At 53.9% G+C, this 17,493-nt stretch overlaps 1 protein-coding gene across 1 annotated transcript; it reads right to left on the reverse strand.

Moving 5' to 3' along the window:
- Positions 1-338: 338 nt before the first annotated feature.
- LOC307065149 (ETS translocation variant 3-like protein) lies at positions 339-5,789 on the reverse strand (the record flags this gene model as incomplete). The annotated part of the gene is made up of 5 exons (XM_079721963.1): positions 339-799; positions 4,400-4,520; positions 4,950-5,139; positions 5,395-5,632; positions 5,726-5,789. 5 exons carry the CDS (start codon positions 5,787-5,789, stop codon positions 339-341), a joined length of 1,074 nt encoding a protein of 357 aa, XP_079578089.1.
- Positions 5,790-17,493: the final 11,704 nt, after the last annotated feature.

Genomic DNA, 17,493 nt, shown 5'->3' on the forward strand with positions numbered 1-17,493 from the left:
CTGTCTCATGTGGGTAGGTATAGGGTCTTTCAAATGATGGAAACCTATGGAAACCTTATTCCCTTTCTCCCTCAAAAAAAATTGAGATTAAGAATGTCTCCTTAATCTGATTAGCAGTTTGGTGGGAGGGGGCACTCTGCCTCAATCTTCCCCATCCCCACATACGCTTTTTCCCTGCGATGCCCCACATCTCCTTGCGTGCAACTCCGTTCCTTCAGATCGTTCTACAATTTAAAGCTGTTTCCAGCCAGGGGAAGGAACAAAGCCAGAAGGGAGGTAAATAAGAGGTGAGATGGAGTTTGGGGGACACCCCCCCCACTTCACATCTTCCTCCCCCATTAAGTAAGATCCAAGGGCCACACTGCTTCGAAGTTCTCCGGATTGGGGGTCACAGGACTTTCCTCTACAATGTAGGGTTCCTGCCTCTCTGAGGAGAAGCCCTCCCTGGGATCCATCATGGGCTCAGGCTTTACCTCCAGCCCCTCGGGCCTCAGGCTTGAGAGCCAGAGCCTCTCCCCAGCCCCCTGCGCCAGCCCGGCCAACAGAGGAAGGCCGGGAAAATGCCGGGATGCTGGGGCCCCTGCAGGTCCTGGGAGCAGGGTGTCCGGCATGGAGGACCCTGGGAAGTGCTGCCCTGCGGGGACAGGGGGCAAAAAAGGCCCTGAGAGGTGGGGCCAGTCAGAGGGGACAGGGGGTGGCAGGGGAGGGGTGAAGGAGGCAAAACTGGGAGGCTCGTCTTGGGGGCTCCCCAAATGGCAGCAAGGGCTGAGCCGGCAGGGGGCTGGGGCAGAGCCAAGTCCTAGAGAGAGAGAGAGAGAGAGAGAGAAAGGGTCAGCGAGTCCCCTCCGCTGGAGATGTCTCCTTTCTCTGCCCACTTCCCATTTCTTTCTTTTTTTTTTTTTGGCGGTACGCGGGCCTCTCACTGTTGTGGCCTTTCCCGTTGCGGAGCACAGGCTCCGGACGCGCAGGCTCAGCGGCCATGGCTCACGGGCCCAGCTGCTCAATGGCATGTGGGATCCTCCCGGACCGGGGCACGAACCCGTGTCCCCTGCATCGGAAAGCGGACTCTCAACCACTGCGCCACCAGGGAAGCCCTCCCATTTCTTTTTGCTCCTGCTTGAAACCTTCTCTGCCCACCTGTGCACCTTCCTTTTTTCTTTGCCTCACATCTTATTGTAAATGTCTTCTCCTTGGGGAAGCCTCTGAGCCTTCCCAGCCTAGGTGAGAGCCCCTGGACTCCCCCCTCATCCTTCCTGGTACTCTCCTCCAGGGCCCTGTTGCTCAGAATCAGCAGTCATTTGTGTGATTATTTAATATCTGTGTCCCCAACGCTGCGGTGGCAGGAACTGTGTCTGTTTTATTCTGGATCCTGGGATCCAACCCAGCCTGGTGCGTATTAAGTGCTCAATAAAAATGTGTTGGATGAATGAATGAGGATATTCTTTGCCATAACTCAATGGATCCATTCTTCACTCTCCTCGTCCCTGTAGCAAAGGACTCTGGTTCTTTTCTAGCTGGGCAAAGATCTAGTTGTGTGGCCATGGGTTTGCGTGTGGCCGTGGGTTTGTCATTTAAATTCTCAGTCCTCGGTTCCTTCATCCATAAACCCCCTGCTCCCAGCTAAGATCAAACAGCATCATGGGGCCTGCTGAGCTGTGAGGCCAAGCATGTGGGGTGAGCCCCAGCCTTCCCCTTCTCTGGTTGGCTCTGGCCTATAGCTCTCCTCTTCCAAGAAGCCCTCCCTCCTTCCACTCCTTCCAAATCTGCCCTGTTTCCCCAGGATCATGCAATAGGGACTCCTAGCCTGGGATCTCTGGGGATGATTATATAGAACTTCACACCACTTTCTATAGTTCAAAAAACCTAACTCCAGTTCCACATTTTTTCTTAGCAAGTATCAACCCAAGGTGATGACATCAGCAGGGCTATAGTTAGTAAAAACTGGAAAAACAAAGTTATTACTTAATTCATCCGATTTATTTGGTAGGAACAATATTTCTGATGCTGGGTCTGTGAAAGGGGAAAATAGTAAAAATGATTCTTCATGAGGAAAAGCGTGGAGACCCCTGCCAGAGGGTACCTTCTCCTAGGTCACTATCCTTTTCTTGGGTCCTTAGATGACGTGAAGACGGCTATTTTCCCCCAGGAAGTTTGTGTCCCCTGGGGCTCCTGGGGGCAGTGTCCCCCCTCAGGGCCCCACAGCGGAGTAGGCATGTGGAGAAGATGGTTCTAAGAATCCTCCTACCCCTCCCCGTCCCTTCCCAGCTCTGGTCCTGCAGCTTCTGCCCCTGGCTCAGTAGTCCTGGCCGCTCTTCTGCCCAGAAGCAGCTTCCTCTCTTGACACCAAATGCGGTGAGTGAAGGTGGAGTGAAGGGCTGGCACACCCTTCTGGAATCCCGATCCAGAAGTGGGCATGTGGCTGCTACCAGACTCCCAGTGACCTAAAGCTGCTTAGTGTGCCCCAGGACCCAAGCACAGGCAGGGCCTGTGTACCCGCAGAGGGCAGGCAGGTGCAAAATACCTCACGCCAAGCGGGGGCTCGCCAGGGAATATTTTTTGATTTCCCCCTCATAGTTTCCCAAAGAGAGCAGCTCTGTGCCCAAGGCATTCCCAGGGTGGGTGTGGGTGGAAGAACAGAGAGGTGTTCAGGTGCTGTCTTGCTCCAGGCTGCCAGACTTGTGGCCCTACGAGTCCTAGCAGGTCTTGGACTGCCTTACACCCACAGCCTTGGCTGTGCTCATGAGGACCCAGAGCCAGGTGCCCTGCATTCTCTGGGAGGTGGGACCTCTGGGCTCTCAGCTGCGCTTGGGTGGGGTGAGGGCCATGGGTCTTTGTTCCATGAAATTGCCAGAAGTGGAGGGATAGGTCTTGGGCCTCTGCAGAAGAGCCTTGTGTTGGTCAAGTGTCTCTGTGATCTTTTTCACAGAAAATCTGACTTTGCCTCTTCCCAGCTTACAGCCCTGGAAGAACTGGCCTCTGCCTGCATTTTTGCCGTGTCCCCCTCCATCACCATGTGTTGTCACACTGGCTTCCTCCTGGTTCCTCTTTCCTGCCCCAGGACCTTTGCACACCTTATTCTCTCTGCTTGCTATGCTCTCCTCTCTCCCTCTGAACTAAGCTGGCACCGATTTACATTTTGGGTCTCAGCTCAAATGTCACTTTGTCAAGGAAATCTTCCCGGCTGCACCCTGAACTTCCCTGTATCAGTTAGCACAATTATCATTACTTATCTACTTGTTGGATTATTAACTGAATGTCCACAAAACCCCTCTTGTCTACAAGCTCTATAAAGGCAGTCTTGCTCACATTGGCACCCCTGGCCCTAGGACAGGGCCTGGCACATTCAACAGGAGCCCATGTGCTATTTGTTGAAAGAAGAAATGAGTGAATAAGGGAATGAATGGGTGAAGTTTATCTTCCCAATCTCTCTTCAGTTGGGCCTCCTTCTCCACCCATGGCCCTTGCCTTGGTTCTGTCCCCATCGTCCTCTGCCTAGATGATCTTCAAAGCCTCCAACATCAGTTGTATGCCTCTTCCACCCCAAACCCTACATCAACCCAAGTTGTCTTTGCAAAACGAACATCTGGATGTGCCTCTCCCTCTGGGTCCCTCCTGTCCACAGGATCAAGTCCAAGCCCCCTCAGCATGGCTTCAGAGGCCCTCCGTGCCCAGACACCTGTCTGCCTCACCAGCCTCGTCTCTCACCCGCCTCCTTGTCCCCACTCCCATCACGCACCTTATTCTCACCATGTAAGCTACCAGCAGATCTTCAGATTTACTACACACACTAGCAGCTTTTTACTTCACAAATGCTGTTCCCTCTGCCTGGGCATCTTTCTCCATCTTCTTCACCTGCTCAGGTGTAGCCTCCTCCAGGAAGCCCCAACTCATCTGCATTCCCATAGCACCTTGTGCTTCCCTAAATCTCAGCACTGGTCACTGACCATCCTCCCATCTCTGCTCCCCACTGATCTGAGCATCTTGAGAGCCATCTTTCATCTCTGGGTCCCCACACTTAGTAAGTAAATAGCTGGTGAGCAATAAATGTTTGTTGAATGAATACATGACCTATCATTTGACTCATGCCCCCTCACCTATGTGCTCAATCAAAAGGGTCCTCCCGGGCTTCCCTGGTGGCGCAGTGGTTGAGAGTCCGCCTGCCGATGCAGGGGACACAGGTTCGTGCCCCGGTCCAGGAAGATCCCACATGCCGTGGAGCGCCTGGGCCCGTGAGCCATGGCCGCTGAGCCTGTGCGTCCGGAGCCTGTGCTCCACAACGGGAGAGGCCACAACAGTGAGAGGCCCGCGTACCGCAAAAAAAAAAAAAGAAAAAAAAAAAAGGGGTCCTCCTCTCCTCTGCTTAAGATTCCCTGGGCCCTCCCCAGTCCTGAGCACTCACGGTGGACAATGCTGCTGCTTCCCTTCTTGTCCCCAGAGGCCTCTGGTGGTCCTTGAGGGGTCCGCTGTCCAGCCAGCTGCTCTGCCATGGCCCGATGGGTGGACAGCCTGCTATGCAGGAACTGGGGAGTGAGGAGAGCAGGCTCAGGGGTTGAATGGACCCTCCCTGGCACGTATTCCCCAGGATACATTGTTTGTTTTAATGACCGGTCATTAAAATAATGAAATACTCTCAGAATGGTTGTTAAGTCAGCACTGCCCACATGTCCTGGACCCTCCCTTGAGACCCCCCCACTCCCTTCCCTGTGATCCTGGCACAGAAGGAGTTGCCCTCTCTCAGGGGCAGGTGCTCTACTATAGGGATCGTTAAATATGTAGGGGTGATTCAGAGTATCACCCCCACCCCTGGGACACTCAGGGACTAGGATGCAGGGGGAGAAGAACATTGAAAGCTGATGGGCCCCTGAGGCAGAGAGGAGGGTTGGGGGCCTCCTGGACAGAGAGGCAGGTTCTGGTGGAGCTCTGGGGACAGGACCAGCTTTCACGCCTACCTCACTCTGTACACCCACGGGCACCAGGGCTGGTCGAAACAGAGCAGGGGTCCCCAGCAGCACGTGGAGGGAGGGCGGTGCCCGCAACTCCCACAGAGGGTAGTTGACTACGATGAGCTTGCTGAAGTTGAACTTGTAAGTGAACCTCTTGCCTTTGGTCTTGTGCAGGATCCTCTTATTGTAGTAATATCTGGAGATTCCAAGGTTGAGAATAAAGGGTGGGCCCAGTGACAGGGAGGATGCAGTCAGAGACGCAGCCACATCCCCCGTCCCCAGGCTGCCAAGGCAAACCCCGAGCTGTTCCTGGATAACCACTGGACATCTTACCATACTCCAGAGCATTTCCCAAGCCTTGGAGGGGCGGGAATCTGACAGGGGTGCCAGAAACCACAGCTCTTTTCTTTGAACTCTGCCCTGTCTGGCCACGTTGGCTGCCTCCTCTCACCTGAGGGCCCGGCTCAGCTTGTCATAATTCATCTGTGGTTTGCACTTCCTGCAGCCCCAGAGGCGGGCCACCTCATCTGGATCCTTGATGACAAACTCCCCGTACTCTCCCTGCTGCCAGGCGATGACATGGCGGAACTCCTCCTTCTGCAGCAGCTCCAGGATGAAGTGCCATAGCTGGATCTGCCGGGAGCCCGGGGATGACTCGGCTTTGTAGGCCCAGTCGGGGAAGGCCAGGCCTGGGGTGGAGAGGGGAGTGAGTGCCATCCCACTGCTCCCGAGGCCTCTGGGGCACTGCTGGAGCACAGCTGGGACACGTGGCGGAGGCTCACCTGAGATCCAGAAGTTACGGGAGGTGATGGCAGGGATGCCCTCAGCCAGGCAGCTGCAGTGCATTGTCCACTCCGGGGGAGCAAGAGCTGTGTCTGCGTCTTGGGGGGAAATGGTCCCCTCTTAGGAGGAAGTGAAAGAAGGCAGGGGAGAAGGAGGTGAAAAAGGAAGGAAAGAGAGGAGAGGGAAGAGACTAGGGGAGGAAAGGGAGACTGAGGCAGGGGAGAAGGGTCTGAGGCAGGAAGCTCCCCCATAGCCAGGCTGGGCCCAGCCTCCCCTGGGGACCTCCTCACTGGCCAGGGGCTGACCCAGGGCTTGGGGCTTGAGGCTGAGCCGCCTTATAGATGGGGAGGAATGCAGAGGGTCCTAGGTCCTGCCGCCGCTGGGGGATTTAGACAATGAGACCTTTTCTCAGGGCTTATCAGGATTGGGGTTTTTCCCAGGAGGAGACAAGTGAAAATGTAAGTAATCGTTGGCTCTTTCTAAACCTTGAGTGCGAGGAGTTGACAGATACACAAACCCACACCTTTATAGTACTTAGAACAATTTTACATTTGAGAAGAGGAGGGATTTTTGTGCATTTTATTCACTGAGGAGTCGCGAGTGCCTAGCAGAGCGCCTGGCATATCATGGATGTTCAAGAAATGATTGTTGGTAGAATCAATGAATGGTGATGAATTTATCAAGGGTGTCACTATGTGTTTAATATCTGTCTTCCCCTTCAGAGTGTCAGCTCCCTGTGGTCAGGAACCCTGGCTGTCTTCTTCCCTACTGGCTCCCCGGAACCCATCCTAGCCCAGGGCCTTGTACTCACAGGGACTCTATAAATATTTGTTGAATTAATGAACCATGGGCAAGGAAGATGGAATCTTGTTGGTTCCCAATTTGGCTTGGGGGTGGGATGGGGGTGGGCATTGAGATGGGGGGAAGACTGGGGAACGAGCCCTAGTAAGATAAACTTGCCTGATGCAGGTGAGGGGAGGAGAGGAAATGGTGCGAAAAGCTGACTTCTACTGTCACTAGTGCAAGATGAACTGATAGGCCAGGGGATGAGGAGGGATGGGAGAATGAGAGGCCTGCTCCTGGGGCTGGGCCCGGGCGCAGCGGACTGGCTCACACCACCTGGGCTCTGGGTTTCCATCTCTGATGCAGTTGGCATGAGGCGAGTGCTGTTCTCAACCAGAACGTATTAGGCCGTCCTGTCTGGAGGCATGTGAGTAGCTTATCTGGAGTAGCCTCCACACTTTCCAGATGAGGCTCAGAGAGGGAAAGTGACTTGCCAATGGTGTATGGTCGTCCCACCCTCCATTCCTAATCCACGGCACTTTCTCATATACCGTGCTGCCTTAAGACTTGAAACAAATTATCTGTAGCAGTGCTTCTCAAGCTCTAATGTGTATAAGAGTCACCTGAGGATCTCTTTAAAATGCAGATTCTAATTCAGTGGGACTTGGTGGAACCTAAGATTCTGCATTTCTAACAAGCTCCTAGGTGATGCCAGCACTGCTGGTACATGGGCTGTACTTTGAGTAGCAAGAATCCATGGGAAACAGCATTAAGGGGCTATGGGTGTTGGAAAGTCAAAGAATCCCAAGGAATCCCAAGAACAAGGTCCTACTGTATAGCACAGGGAACTATATTCAATATCGTGTGATAAACCATATGGAAAAGAATATGAAAAAGAATGCATATATATGTATAACTGAATCACTTTGCTGTACAGCAGCAATTAGCACAACATTGTAAATCAGCTATACTTCAGTGAAATTAAATTAAATTAAATTAAAAAGTCAAGGACTTCCAGCCCTGCCCTCCTTCCCCCCACACTAAGAGGTCACTGGGTCTCTTGCTCTCCTTTTCCCAAGGAACACTCAGCCCCAGGTGGGCCAGTGGACAAACCTACAGCCTGTTGGGGGCAGGTGTGTACAGGGGTACCCAATCTGGCCCCAGGAGAGAGCATCTCTGGAAATTAAGGCAGACAGGGCTATGAGTAGGTCCGTGCCCACTCTGAATCTGGGTGAATAGGTTTTCCCACCCATCCGTCTCTAAACTGATAGCTGATATTCTGGAATCTTCTCTCCTTCCTTTCCTCCCCTGAAGCAGATGCCCCTACTCCTCTCCCACCTTCCTTTCCTGCTCTGTCCATTGGGAAGTTCCTCCTTTGTCTAACCTCCAGATGATTGGGATGTCTCCTGCCTCACCTTAGGAAAATGGGTGGGGAAATAGGGGGTGCAGAGGTGAGAGGTTCCAAAGGAGGACTGTTCCTTGGAGGAAGCAGATAGAATACCTAGGGCTGCGGTGCCTCCTGCTGGATCTGATGATGTTTCCTGGTCTGGAGGGTTTGAGACCTCAGGGTAGATTTAGGATCTGGCAAGAAGAGAACAATAAACCCACCGCAGAGCAGACACTCAGGGCACTCTGCGCTGTGCTGAGAAATTGACACACCCTGAACCTCACAGGAAGTATCAGATGAGATGGAGCTCAGAGGGGCTGACTAGCTTCTCTAAGGTCACACAGCTCTTAAGTGAAAGAGTGGAAAGCAAGAACTTAATACAAAATACAAAATTTATAATATTCGGCCACCTAGGTAGGCTACCAAACCCTCTCTCCTGCTCCCTCAAAGAACAAAATCTAAAATATGAAGCCAAAGTGGGTCAAACCCCAGGTTTCCTGAATGCTGCAGGTTCCTCCTTGGCCTCTCCCATGTTTGTGAGAGTCCTTCCTGGATCCTCACGTGTCTGAGGAGCTTGCTGGTTCTGGAGGTGGAAATCCTCACCGTCGGTAAGTCCTGCCAAATATCTGCTCTCAAGTCCGTCCTTTTCTGCTGGAGCCCCTGAGCTGGCCATGGGGAACCCTCAGAGAGGAGCAGATTTTAGTTCTACCTTTACATCCAAGAATTGCTCTGGCTGTTTAATCTTAACTCCTTGTGCTTCATTTTAACCCACACTCTGGTGGCAGTGCTCCCTAAGGCTGGGAGAGGTGATCCCACTCTGTCCCACTACCCCCATCTCCCAGCTCCCTCCCTCTTGTGCTGGAGCTTGGGGCTCTCTAATAGGCTCTGAACAGCCCCACCAGGCCCTACTGCAGGATCAGTGCAGTGGCCTAAGAGGACAAGTATTGAGAACCATAAATCACAAAGGATCATAACCCAATCTTGAATGATCAGAGAGCCTGCCCTTAAGAGCTTTGTGTTTCTTGAAGTGTTATAGTAGCGAGCAATTATTATCGTCATCATCACCATCATTCTGATTACTATTAATAGGATTAATCCCCTTGGCCCACACAAGCGCTCATTACAACACATGTAGGTTTTAGGTAATTATCGCTATTGGGATAACGATGATAAAAAAGAGAGCCTTAACCTAGATGTTGGAGCCAAAGGAAATGTCCCGAGCAGATTTTACGTTTTTAAGAGTTTAAGAGTTTAGTTAATATGAGCTGGGCCCCTATCATGAACCCAGCATTAGGCTTGACTTTTTTTTTCTTTTCTTCCTTTTTTTTTTTTTTTTTTTTTTTGTGGTACGCGGGCCTCTCGCTGTTGTGGCCTCTCCGTTGCAGAGCACAGGCTCTAGACGCGCAGGCTCAGCGGCCATGGCTCACGGGCCCAGCCGCTCCGCGGCATGTGGGATCTTCCCGGACCGGGGCACGAACCCGTACCCCTTGCATCGGCAAGCGGACTCTCAACCACTGCACCACCAGGGAAGCCCTGACTTTTTTTTTCTTATGTTACTTCATTGAATCTTCACAACCCTTCATGGTGGGTATTATTATCTCTGTTTTGCAAGCTGAGGAAATCGAGGTTCAAAAGATTAGAAGACTTGCATAAGATCCCAGGGCAAGTGGTGGAGCCAGATGCAAACAGGTCTGACTCCAGGCTCTGAGCCGTAATTAGTCAATCAGGGCAGAAAAGTTGAGGATGAAACTTGGGAGCAGAGGCAAGGCTGGCAGGAGGCCCTGGGTCCTGAAGGAGGTGCTCCAGTCTAAACCTGAGAGGTGGGCTCTTGGCCAGAAAAGTGATCAACAGTGGGTGTCGGGGTAAAGCCAGAGGACCATCAGATGGGCAGAGTGGAATACAGAGAGGTGAGGAAGACAGGAACACACCCGGGATAAACAAAGGTCAGAGCTCAAGACAAGGCTGCCTCTCTGCAAAGTAGAAACTTGCATCAAAAGTCACTTTGTCGTTGGCCCTTCTAAGCTGCTAAAGTGGATTGTCCCCATAATCTGATTGATTGGACACAGCGAAGTCTTCTCAGTGACTGCTTGATCGATGAGTGGGAAAACGGACTGTTTATAAATTCAAAGGCGGCCAAAAAGAGGGCAAAAGGGTCGGCGAGGAAGAGAGTGAGTCAGAGAGAACGAGACAGAGAAATAGCATCGCGGAAATCGGGGATGCTGTGGACACAGGTGAGGTTCAGATACAGCCCTGGGAGACTGAAAGATCAGAGTGGAGAAACCAGCCCTGAGGGGCAATGAGGGAAACACAGAGATGGCAGTCTGGCAGGATGTGTGTGTAATATTTTCTGCTTGTTAGCTTCGAGCAAACCGCTTATCCCCGCCCCGCCTCCGGCCAAATCCCCATTCTGATTAGAAGCCACTGGTCTCTCCCCTTGATCTCAGCCCCAAGTGGAGAGCGGTTAGCTCTGAGACCTCCCTTAATGCTATTAGCGAAAGCGGCTTAGGAGGGAGAGCAAGACCAGCTGGGGGCCTCGGAAGGGCATAGCCAACACCTTTTCCCTTGGGGAATTTGGGGGAGGGGCAGGGATCGATGTCCTTCATCACCAAGGGCATCTTGTCCCTTCTTCTGCCAAACCCAGACAGCCTAGGGCAGAGAGGAGCCCTTCTGGATGCTCCCTGGCTGGGAATCTGGCCAGCTAAACCCCATCTCCCTCCCGCAGCCTCAGCTCTTCCTCCCATCAGCCCACACCTGGGAGAGCCGCCTCCCTCTCTGCCACTGCCCCAGCAGGGTCCACCCTACTTCCCCTGAACCCCTCCTTCCTCCTCCTCAGTCCTGAGCCCCCTCTCCAGGCTCCCTCTCAACCTGCTCCCATTGCCAGTGCCCCCCCCACCATTGGGTCTCAGATCTTTACCTCCTCCTCACCCCACCCCCACCCCTCCAGCCCCTTGCAGACTTGTCTCTGGCTCTTGTCTCTGTGGTCCCTGGGGGCCGTGGGATTTAAAAGGTTTGTGCTACTCCATGGAGTCGAAATCCAAACCCAGACAACCCCACGCTCCACCCCCAGACCTGGCAGGAAGGGCAGTTAAAAGTCACGGGGAAAGTCACAGACCCCCCAAGGACCCAGGGGTTGGGGAATGGGAATTGGGGTGTCAGGAGACCAGCTTCCAGCCTCACAGCCACTGCTCCCTTGGTCTGGTCCCTCCAAGTCTCTGTTTCACTTTGTTTGACCTTTAATCTTCAACTGTTTCCTCCTTCCTTACAGTTTCTCTCCTCTCCCCTCTCAAGTCTCATTCTTCCTTGTTTCCACTTCCTGTCTACCAGGCTTCTCTTGTCTTACTTCCCTAGCTCCTTTCACTTTCTTTTTTCTCTGTTGTCCATCCTTTTCTGTCTCAGTTTCCCTTGGTCTCTCCATTCCTGTCTTTACATCTTATGTCTACAGATCATACTGTCTCCTTTCTACAAATCAAGTGATCTGTCTGTCTTGCCTCCCCCTGTGCCCGTTTTCCTCCTTAGAGGGTGTCCCTGCCTCACCACCTCTCACCCAGCCTGCCCTCTGTTGTGCTGTCTCTGTCACTGTCTCTCTTGGTCACTTTCTGTCTTACCTCTTTCTGTCTTTCTCCTGCCCTCCTGTCTCTCACCTGTGCTTCAGAGATGGAAACTAAAACCCAGGCCCCCAGCTTCCCGACCCAGGCTCCTCCAGTGCCCCTGCCCTCCCCCCAGCCCTCCAGCGACCCCTTGCCTTCTCTCCCAGCACAAACTCAGTGTCGGTTCCTCTCATCTCATTCCCATCAGCTGAGCCCCAGGGGATCCCCCTGACTGGACACCCCCCTGATCCTTCCCTTCATCTCCCCACCCAGGGGACAAGAAATCCCCTCCAGTAGGTGGCTGAGGAGTCTGGCCAGCCCGAGGAAGTGAAAGCTCCCAGCCAAATGCTGAGCTGGGATGAGCCAGCAGGCCTGTCTGGGGCTGAGTAACAGGGACGAGGAATGCAGCAGGCAGGGGGCCTCCCAGGGCGCTCTCACCAGCTGGGGGCCTCTAACACTGTCTCACTCAGTCGCCAGCCCTCAATGCCATGTCCGCTTCCAGCTTCCGCCTCAACCCTGGCCCTCGTACCCAATCTTTCCATGAACCCTGACTTCAACTTCCACTAAGCGCCAAACCCAACTCGAGACTCCATCCATGTGCCCTGGACTCTCTCCCCACGGGGCCCCACTGCCCTCGAGCAGGGCCAGAAAGGGGTTGGAGGTGGAGTGGCAGTGGCCACTGGGAAGGACTTCTTCCCAGTCCTTGTCTTGTCTGTTGGGAAGAGGAGTAAGACCTCTCTCTGCCATAGGAGCTTCACTGTCTGTGCCTCTCCAGCCTCACACAGCCCACCTCAGCCCCAGCTGTCACAGGGGTGCGCCTGACACGAGGCACCCAAGCTCTTAGATTTCAGGCTTCTTGGACCTCGTTCTTTGGGAAGAAGCCAGGAGTCTGAGGAAGTGAGGGAAGCGGATGGATGGGGCAGAATCCCTTCACTCCATCAGAGATGTCACTTCATCCCAGCCTGGCTCAGGTGGGAGGACAACCTTAACTCTGCCCTCCCTGGGACCACCTCCTACTCCTTCCCATGCCCACGCTGTGATGCCCACGCCCTCAGTGTCAGTCCTCCCCCCCCACCCTTCAACCTGGCCACACGGATGGCAGCAATGAGCTCTCTGAGCCGCTGAACTCCCTGTAGGTACAGACAACAGGGCACGGGGATGGCTGAGACTCTCATTCATTCAGCCCCAAGAGCCTGACTTGGCCCCATTTATCCCAGGAGTCTTCTCTGCACCAGTGAGCCGACATCTGACCCCAGCTATGCCCCATCTGGGGAGAAGAGCCAGGTGCCATGCCAGACCTGCTGTCTTTCCGGGGTCCCCGCCTCTCTCTGCCCTGACTGTCCTACAGCTGCCTCTGTGCTGTCCCACACCTGGATGGAAGAGCCTGGCCCCTCCTAGGCGGCTTCAGTGTGACCCTTAGGCTCTCATTTTCACCCCGTGCCTGTGTCTCCTTTCTTTTCCTCTTCCCAGTTGCTCTGCGACTGGCTCCACAGCTGGGGTAGGGTGGGGGAGAAGAAGGGCTGTCCCTCTGGCCAGCCCCAGCGGCAGACCTGCCAACAGAGCCCCTTACCTTGGTGCAGCAGCTTCTCCGGGCTCAGTCCAGCGGCTCCTTCTGGCGCACTCCTCGCCCAGCGACCCCTCGCTCTTCACGCACTGAGTTAGGGTTACTTAAAATGAGAGCAGGATCTCCAAGCTCCCAGGGGAGCTGATGTGGTTTTCAGACAATAGCATTAACCCTTCGGGGGCCAGTGGCACCACGGCCCTGAGCCCCCTCCACCTCTGTGGGCGGGTAGGGTGGGAGGGAGGGTCTTCCACTGGGTCCTTTGCATCCAGAGCCTTCCTCTGGGGCAGATGGTTCCTGAAACATCTGACCAACAGGGAGGCTGGTGAGAGGGCTACACCCGCTTCAGTTTTAGGAAAAGGGACACTGAACTGCTGGGAAGTCCTTCCAGCTGTCTACCCTTCCCACTATAAGCCAGCCCTACTCTCATAGAACGTCCTGTGGAGATGAGTCCAGGCCTGGACAAGAACCCCCTCTTCATAACCTCTGACTCTTAACACTACCTCACTCCCTGTTTTCCCCTCGGAGTCCCAGGTCCCACCTCCGCTCGCATACTGGTTTTGAACCCTCATAATCTGTAAATTTCCTCTTAGTCTCAAGTCCTAAAATGAAACTAATAATTTACCCAGTCACCTTTTCTCTAAGGTTTTTAAAGCACTTATTATGTCTCTTTCCTCTTAGGGCTCCAGAAAACAGATTTTTCCTTTTCTTTATAAATACTACTCAAAGTTAGACAGCAAGAAGAACTGCCAACTAAGTCATAAACCAGACAGGAGAAAGTAACTGCAGGGGCATCAGATACCCTGCTAAATAAATAGCAGGAACAAGATAAGGTGGTAAGATTCCAGAATACACTGGGGAGGGCATGGAGGATTTAGGTAACTGACCTCAGGGGAAACTAAAGGAGAGAGGATGTCAAAGACCAGAGCCTCTGTTTTTAACGTTCTGGGGACCAAGGGACCCTGGAACCTGCTGGGCCTGCGTCCAATCTCCCCAATCCCTAGTGGGGAGGAAAAGATTGATGGCTGTCATTGGGGAATCAATATGATTTTCTTTTTTTTTTCTCCTTGACTCTGGGAGGCCAAGTTTCTCTCTCCCCCACTACTCCCCCATCATTACACAGCCCCTCCCAGCCTTGAGCTGATCGAGATGGGAATGGAGGGCCATGGAATTAAATTCTGGGGGTTGTTTTCTGGTTAAATCAACCGAAGCTAACATGATGGAAAGGTGAGAGAGAGAGGCTGATTGCTGGAAGAGACAGGAGCTAGGGGCCACGAAGAGAGGGTCCTTGTTGGGGGAGAGGCAGGAGGACTGGGCTCCGAGCCCATCGAGGGCAAAAAGGAAAGAGGTTACAAAGGGAGGGATGGTCCAGAACACTGTTCCGGGGAGTTGGATGCAGGGAGAAGGGAGAAATATTAGCCAGGACGAGGCAAACTGGATCTCCATAGAGGACAGAGAGCTGTAGCCAGGAAGACTGAGGTTAGTGCCAAGACGTGTTACCCCAGGCATCTCTCTCAGATGTCACTGGTGTTTTCTCACTTGAAGAGCTGGCTCTGCCTGTTGCTCACCTTCACCCCATCCCATTTCCTTCATTTAAGGATTTAGGACCATTTGAGTTCAGAGCAGGAAGATGCCAAGGCCAAGGAGAGGATTCTGGGGAGGTAGAGCCATTCCGTCCTCCCCCTCCCCCATGAAGGCCCCATTGGAAGAGCAGATTGTGGCACAATCTTTAGTGGGAGAACTGGGGCCTACACGGTGGGCCTGGACTCCACAGGCTCTCCTGGGAGGGTGACATCTGACAGGCCTCCAGGGAGGGAAGCTCAAGGCTCTTCTGCTGTCCCACTTCCTGACACTGTCCCAACTCCCAGGAAAGTCCCTCACATTGCTAACTTCAAGTCCCTGTGAGAACCAGAGCAGCTGCTTCTGAGACTATTAGGGTTTCACCTTTTCTCTTCTGCTGCTCCACACGCTGTCCCTGCCCACTTCCTCTCACATGCCTGTAAACCTGGTCACAGCAGTCCCCCCGCCACCGCCCCTACCCTTTCTGTACAATTCACGTTTTGATTGCTGGCCCTTGTAGGGGAGGCTCGGTTTGGGATTAGGAAGCTGGGCACTTGGCACAGACATTGGCTTCTAGGGTGGGACCCTGAGCCTCTCTGTTTCTTCCCTGAGACACAGGCAAATGTCCTAGTGCCCTTTGGGGAGGCGAGGTCTCCTGACCAAATCCAGCCCTTTCCTTTGCTCTTTTGAGCATCTCTGTGTGCATCCGGTGCCTGGTGCGGTGCCTGGACACGAGGCTGCTCTACAGATGATCGCCGAGTGAATAAACCAAAAGGTACCCGACCAGCTCCCCATACTCTAGCTAATCCAACTATGCTAAGTTGCAACAGGAAGCCTCAGCATTTTAAACTGCCTTCAAACCCACAACTTCGTATCTAGTAACTGTACCTGGCCTGATGCAGCCCCCTAAACAACGCTGACACAGTAATGGGGCCCATTGGTGGGGGGGTGGAGACCCCATCCCTGTCTGGGGACAGGAGTCAACAAGAGGCAACCCTTCCCGCTTTGTGGCTTAGAGCTGGCTCTGGGTATCTCCCAGGGTCACTTGGAGAGGAGTCTCTCAGGACTGATCGGGGCACAGGGCGGGGCTGGGAGGAGCCCCTCTCCTCAGCTCCCCTGCCAGCCCCCAGGGCGTGATGGCACAGACTCAGGCGCGCAGACTGCTTTCACAGCAGCAAAGCCAAGGGTGCTCTATCTGAGCTGCAAGTAGACTTTTCCTGTTGTAGTTAGTGACTTTTTTTCATACTTGAGTAACCAGCATGATAGGCTAAATTCCCAGTCTATCGACACTGTCTGACATACTTTGTATCAAGACCTCACCACCCTGAATGGGTCCTCTCAGGTCTCACTTGTGCCTTCTTAACCATCTGACATTAACATGGGCAGGACCGAAAACCCACAGATGGGAGATCAGGCCCTGGGGAGGGTTTCCCCAGGCACTGTAGGGGGTGAGGGGCTTGCCAGGTGCGGTAGAGATGAGGAGGTGGTGCTATCTCCTGCCCGAGGAACAGGGAGAGGGAAAAGAAAAAGACTTCCTCACTCTCTCCTTGTTCTTCTGCCAGGATCTGGCCTGGGGTTGTGGCAGCCAGTGGAATGAATGAAGGTGGGGGACTTGGCTGGTTCCAGGAGGGTCCGTCTGGCCAGTCCAGGTGTGACAGAAGGAGACTATCCCTTGATAAGCACTCCTTGCCAGCTGTTGGTGAAAGAGGGATGGTTCCCACTGCCTCATTCCCGTGAATCCCCCATCGCTCCCCAAGACTGGGTGGGGCCCAATGCACCCCCATGGGGGAGTGATGGTGACTGAGACTGGACCCAGAGGAGGGAGAAAAGAGGAAGTGAGGGGAGGGAAAAGGGACACCCCTGAATGGAGGGATAAGGTCCTTAGGTGGCCGGAAAGGGGGGAAAGAAAAGGAGGTGCCGGGGAAGCTTTTGGAATCAGACTCAGGGAGATAAAGAAGAGGCCGAAGGAGAGGAAGAGGAGGAGAGGGAGTTGATGAGGCAGAGGGAGGAGGTGAGGCTGGGGATGTGGGAGGAGGCGGGGCTGAGGCAGCCTGGGATGCAGCTTCAGGATGCGGGATGCAGGGGTAGGGGAGGGGAGCCGCGGGTGGGTGCGTGCAGCCGGGGGCTGTGGTGTTGGTGGCGACTCTTCATGTCCCATTAGTGGCAATGGAAGGTGACACGTGGGGATCGATACCAATTGAGGCAACAGACTCCCAGTAATAAACCCATTTCACTCACACTTCTCCACCCCCAAGAGAGGGAGCCAGGGCTTCCCACGCCCGACCCCCTCTCCATAGAGGCTGCTCTCAGAGCTGTCCCCAGCCCTGGCACCGGCGCGGGGGCAGGGCCCGCCAGGCAGAGGGAGTCTTCAGCAGGGTGGGGGGGTGTGCTCTCTCTATCTGGTTCTGTGAGCCTCAGGCTGGGGTCCCCTGAGACCTTCAGGTTGGGCCCACCTTCTCCTCTGGGGGCTAGGTGGAGCCCAGCCAACATCCCCAATCCTGTGAGCATTTCCAAGGCACAACAGGGAAAAGCTCTGGAATTTGTGGATTGGCTCAGTCTGTGGGCACAGGTGAAGGCATCTTTGTGCTCCTGGGTCGTATTCGTGCCTCTGTGTGGGCGTCTGAATGTGTGTCTGTGTGTTTCTGAGGAGTCATAAAATGAGCGTCTCTCTGTGGATGTCTGTCTGTATGACCGTGTGTTTTTGTGCGTAGGTGTTTGTGTCAGTTTTTGTGTTTCCGCTGTGCGTTGTTGGTGTACTGTGTGTGCCTATGTGTGTCCACACACACCTGTCTCGAGGAATGCGGGTGTGAGGCGGGGTTTGTCTGTGTGTGAATCTGAATGCGGGTGTCGGTGTTTCTGTGGGTGTCTGCTTCTGGATGTGTGGGTTGT

This window comes from Hyperoodon ampullatus (assembly GCF_949752795.1).
Source record: "Hyperoodon ampullatus genome assembly, chromosome: 2".
Lineage (NCBI taxonomy): Eukaryota > Metazoa > Chordata > Mammalia > Artiodactyla > Ziphiidae > Hyperoodon > Hyperoodon ampullatus.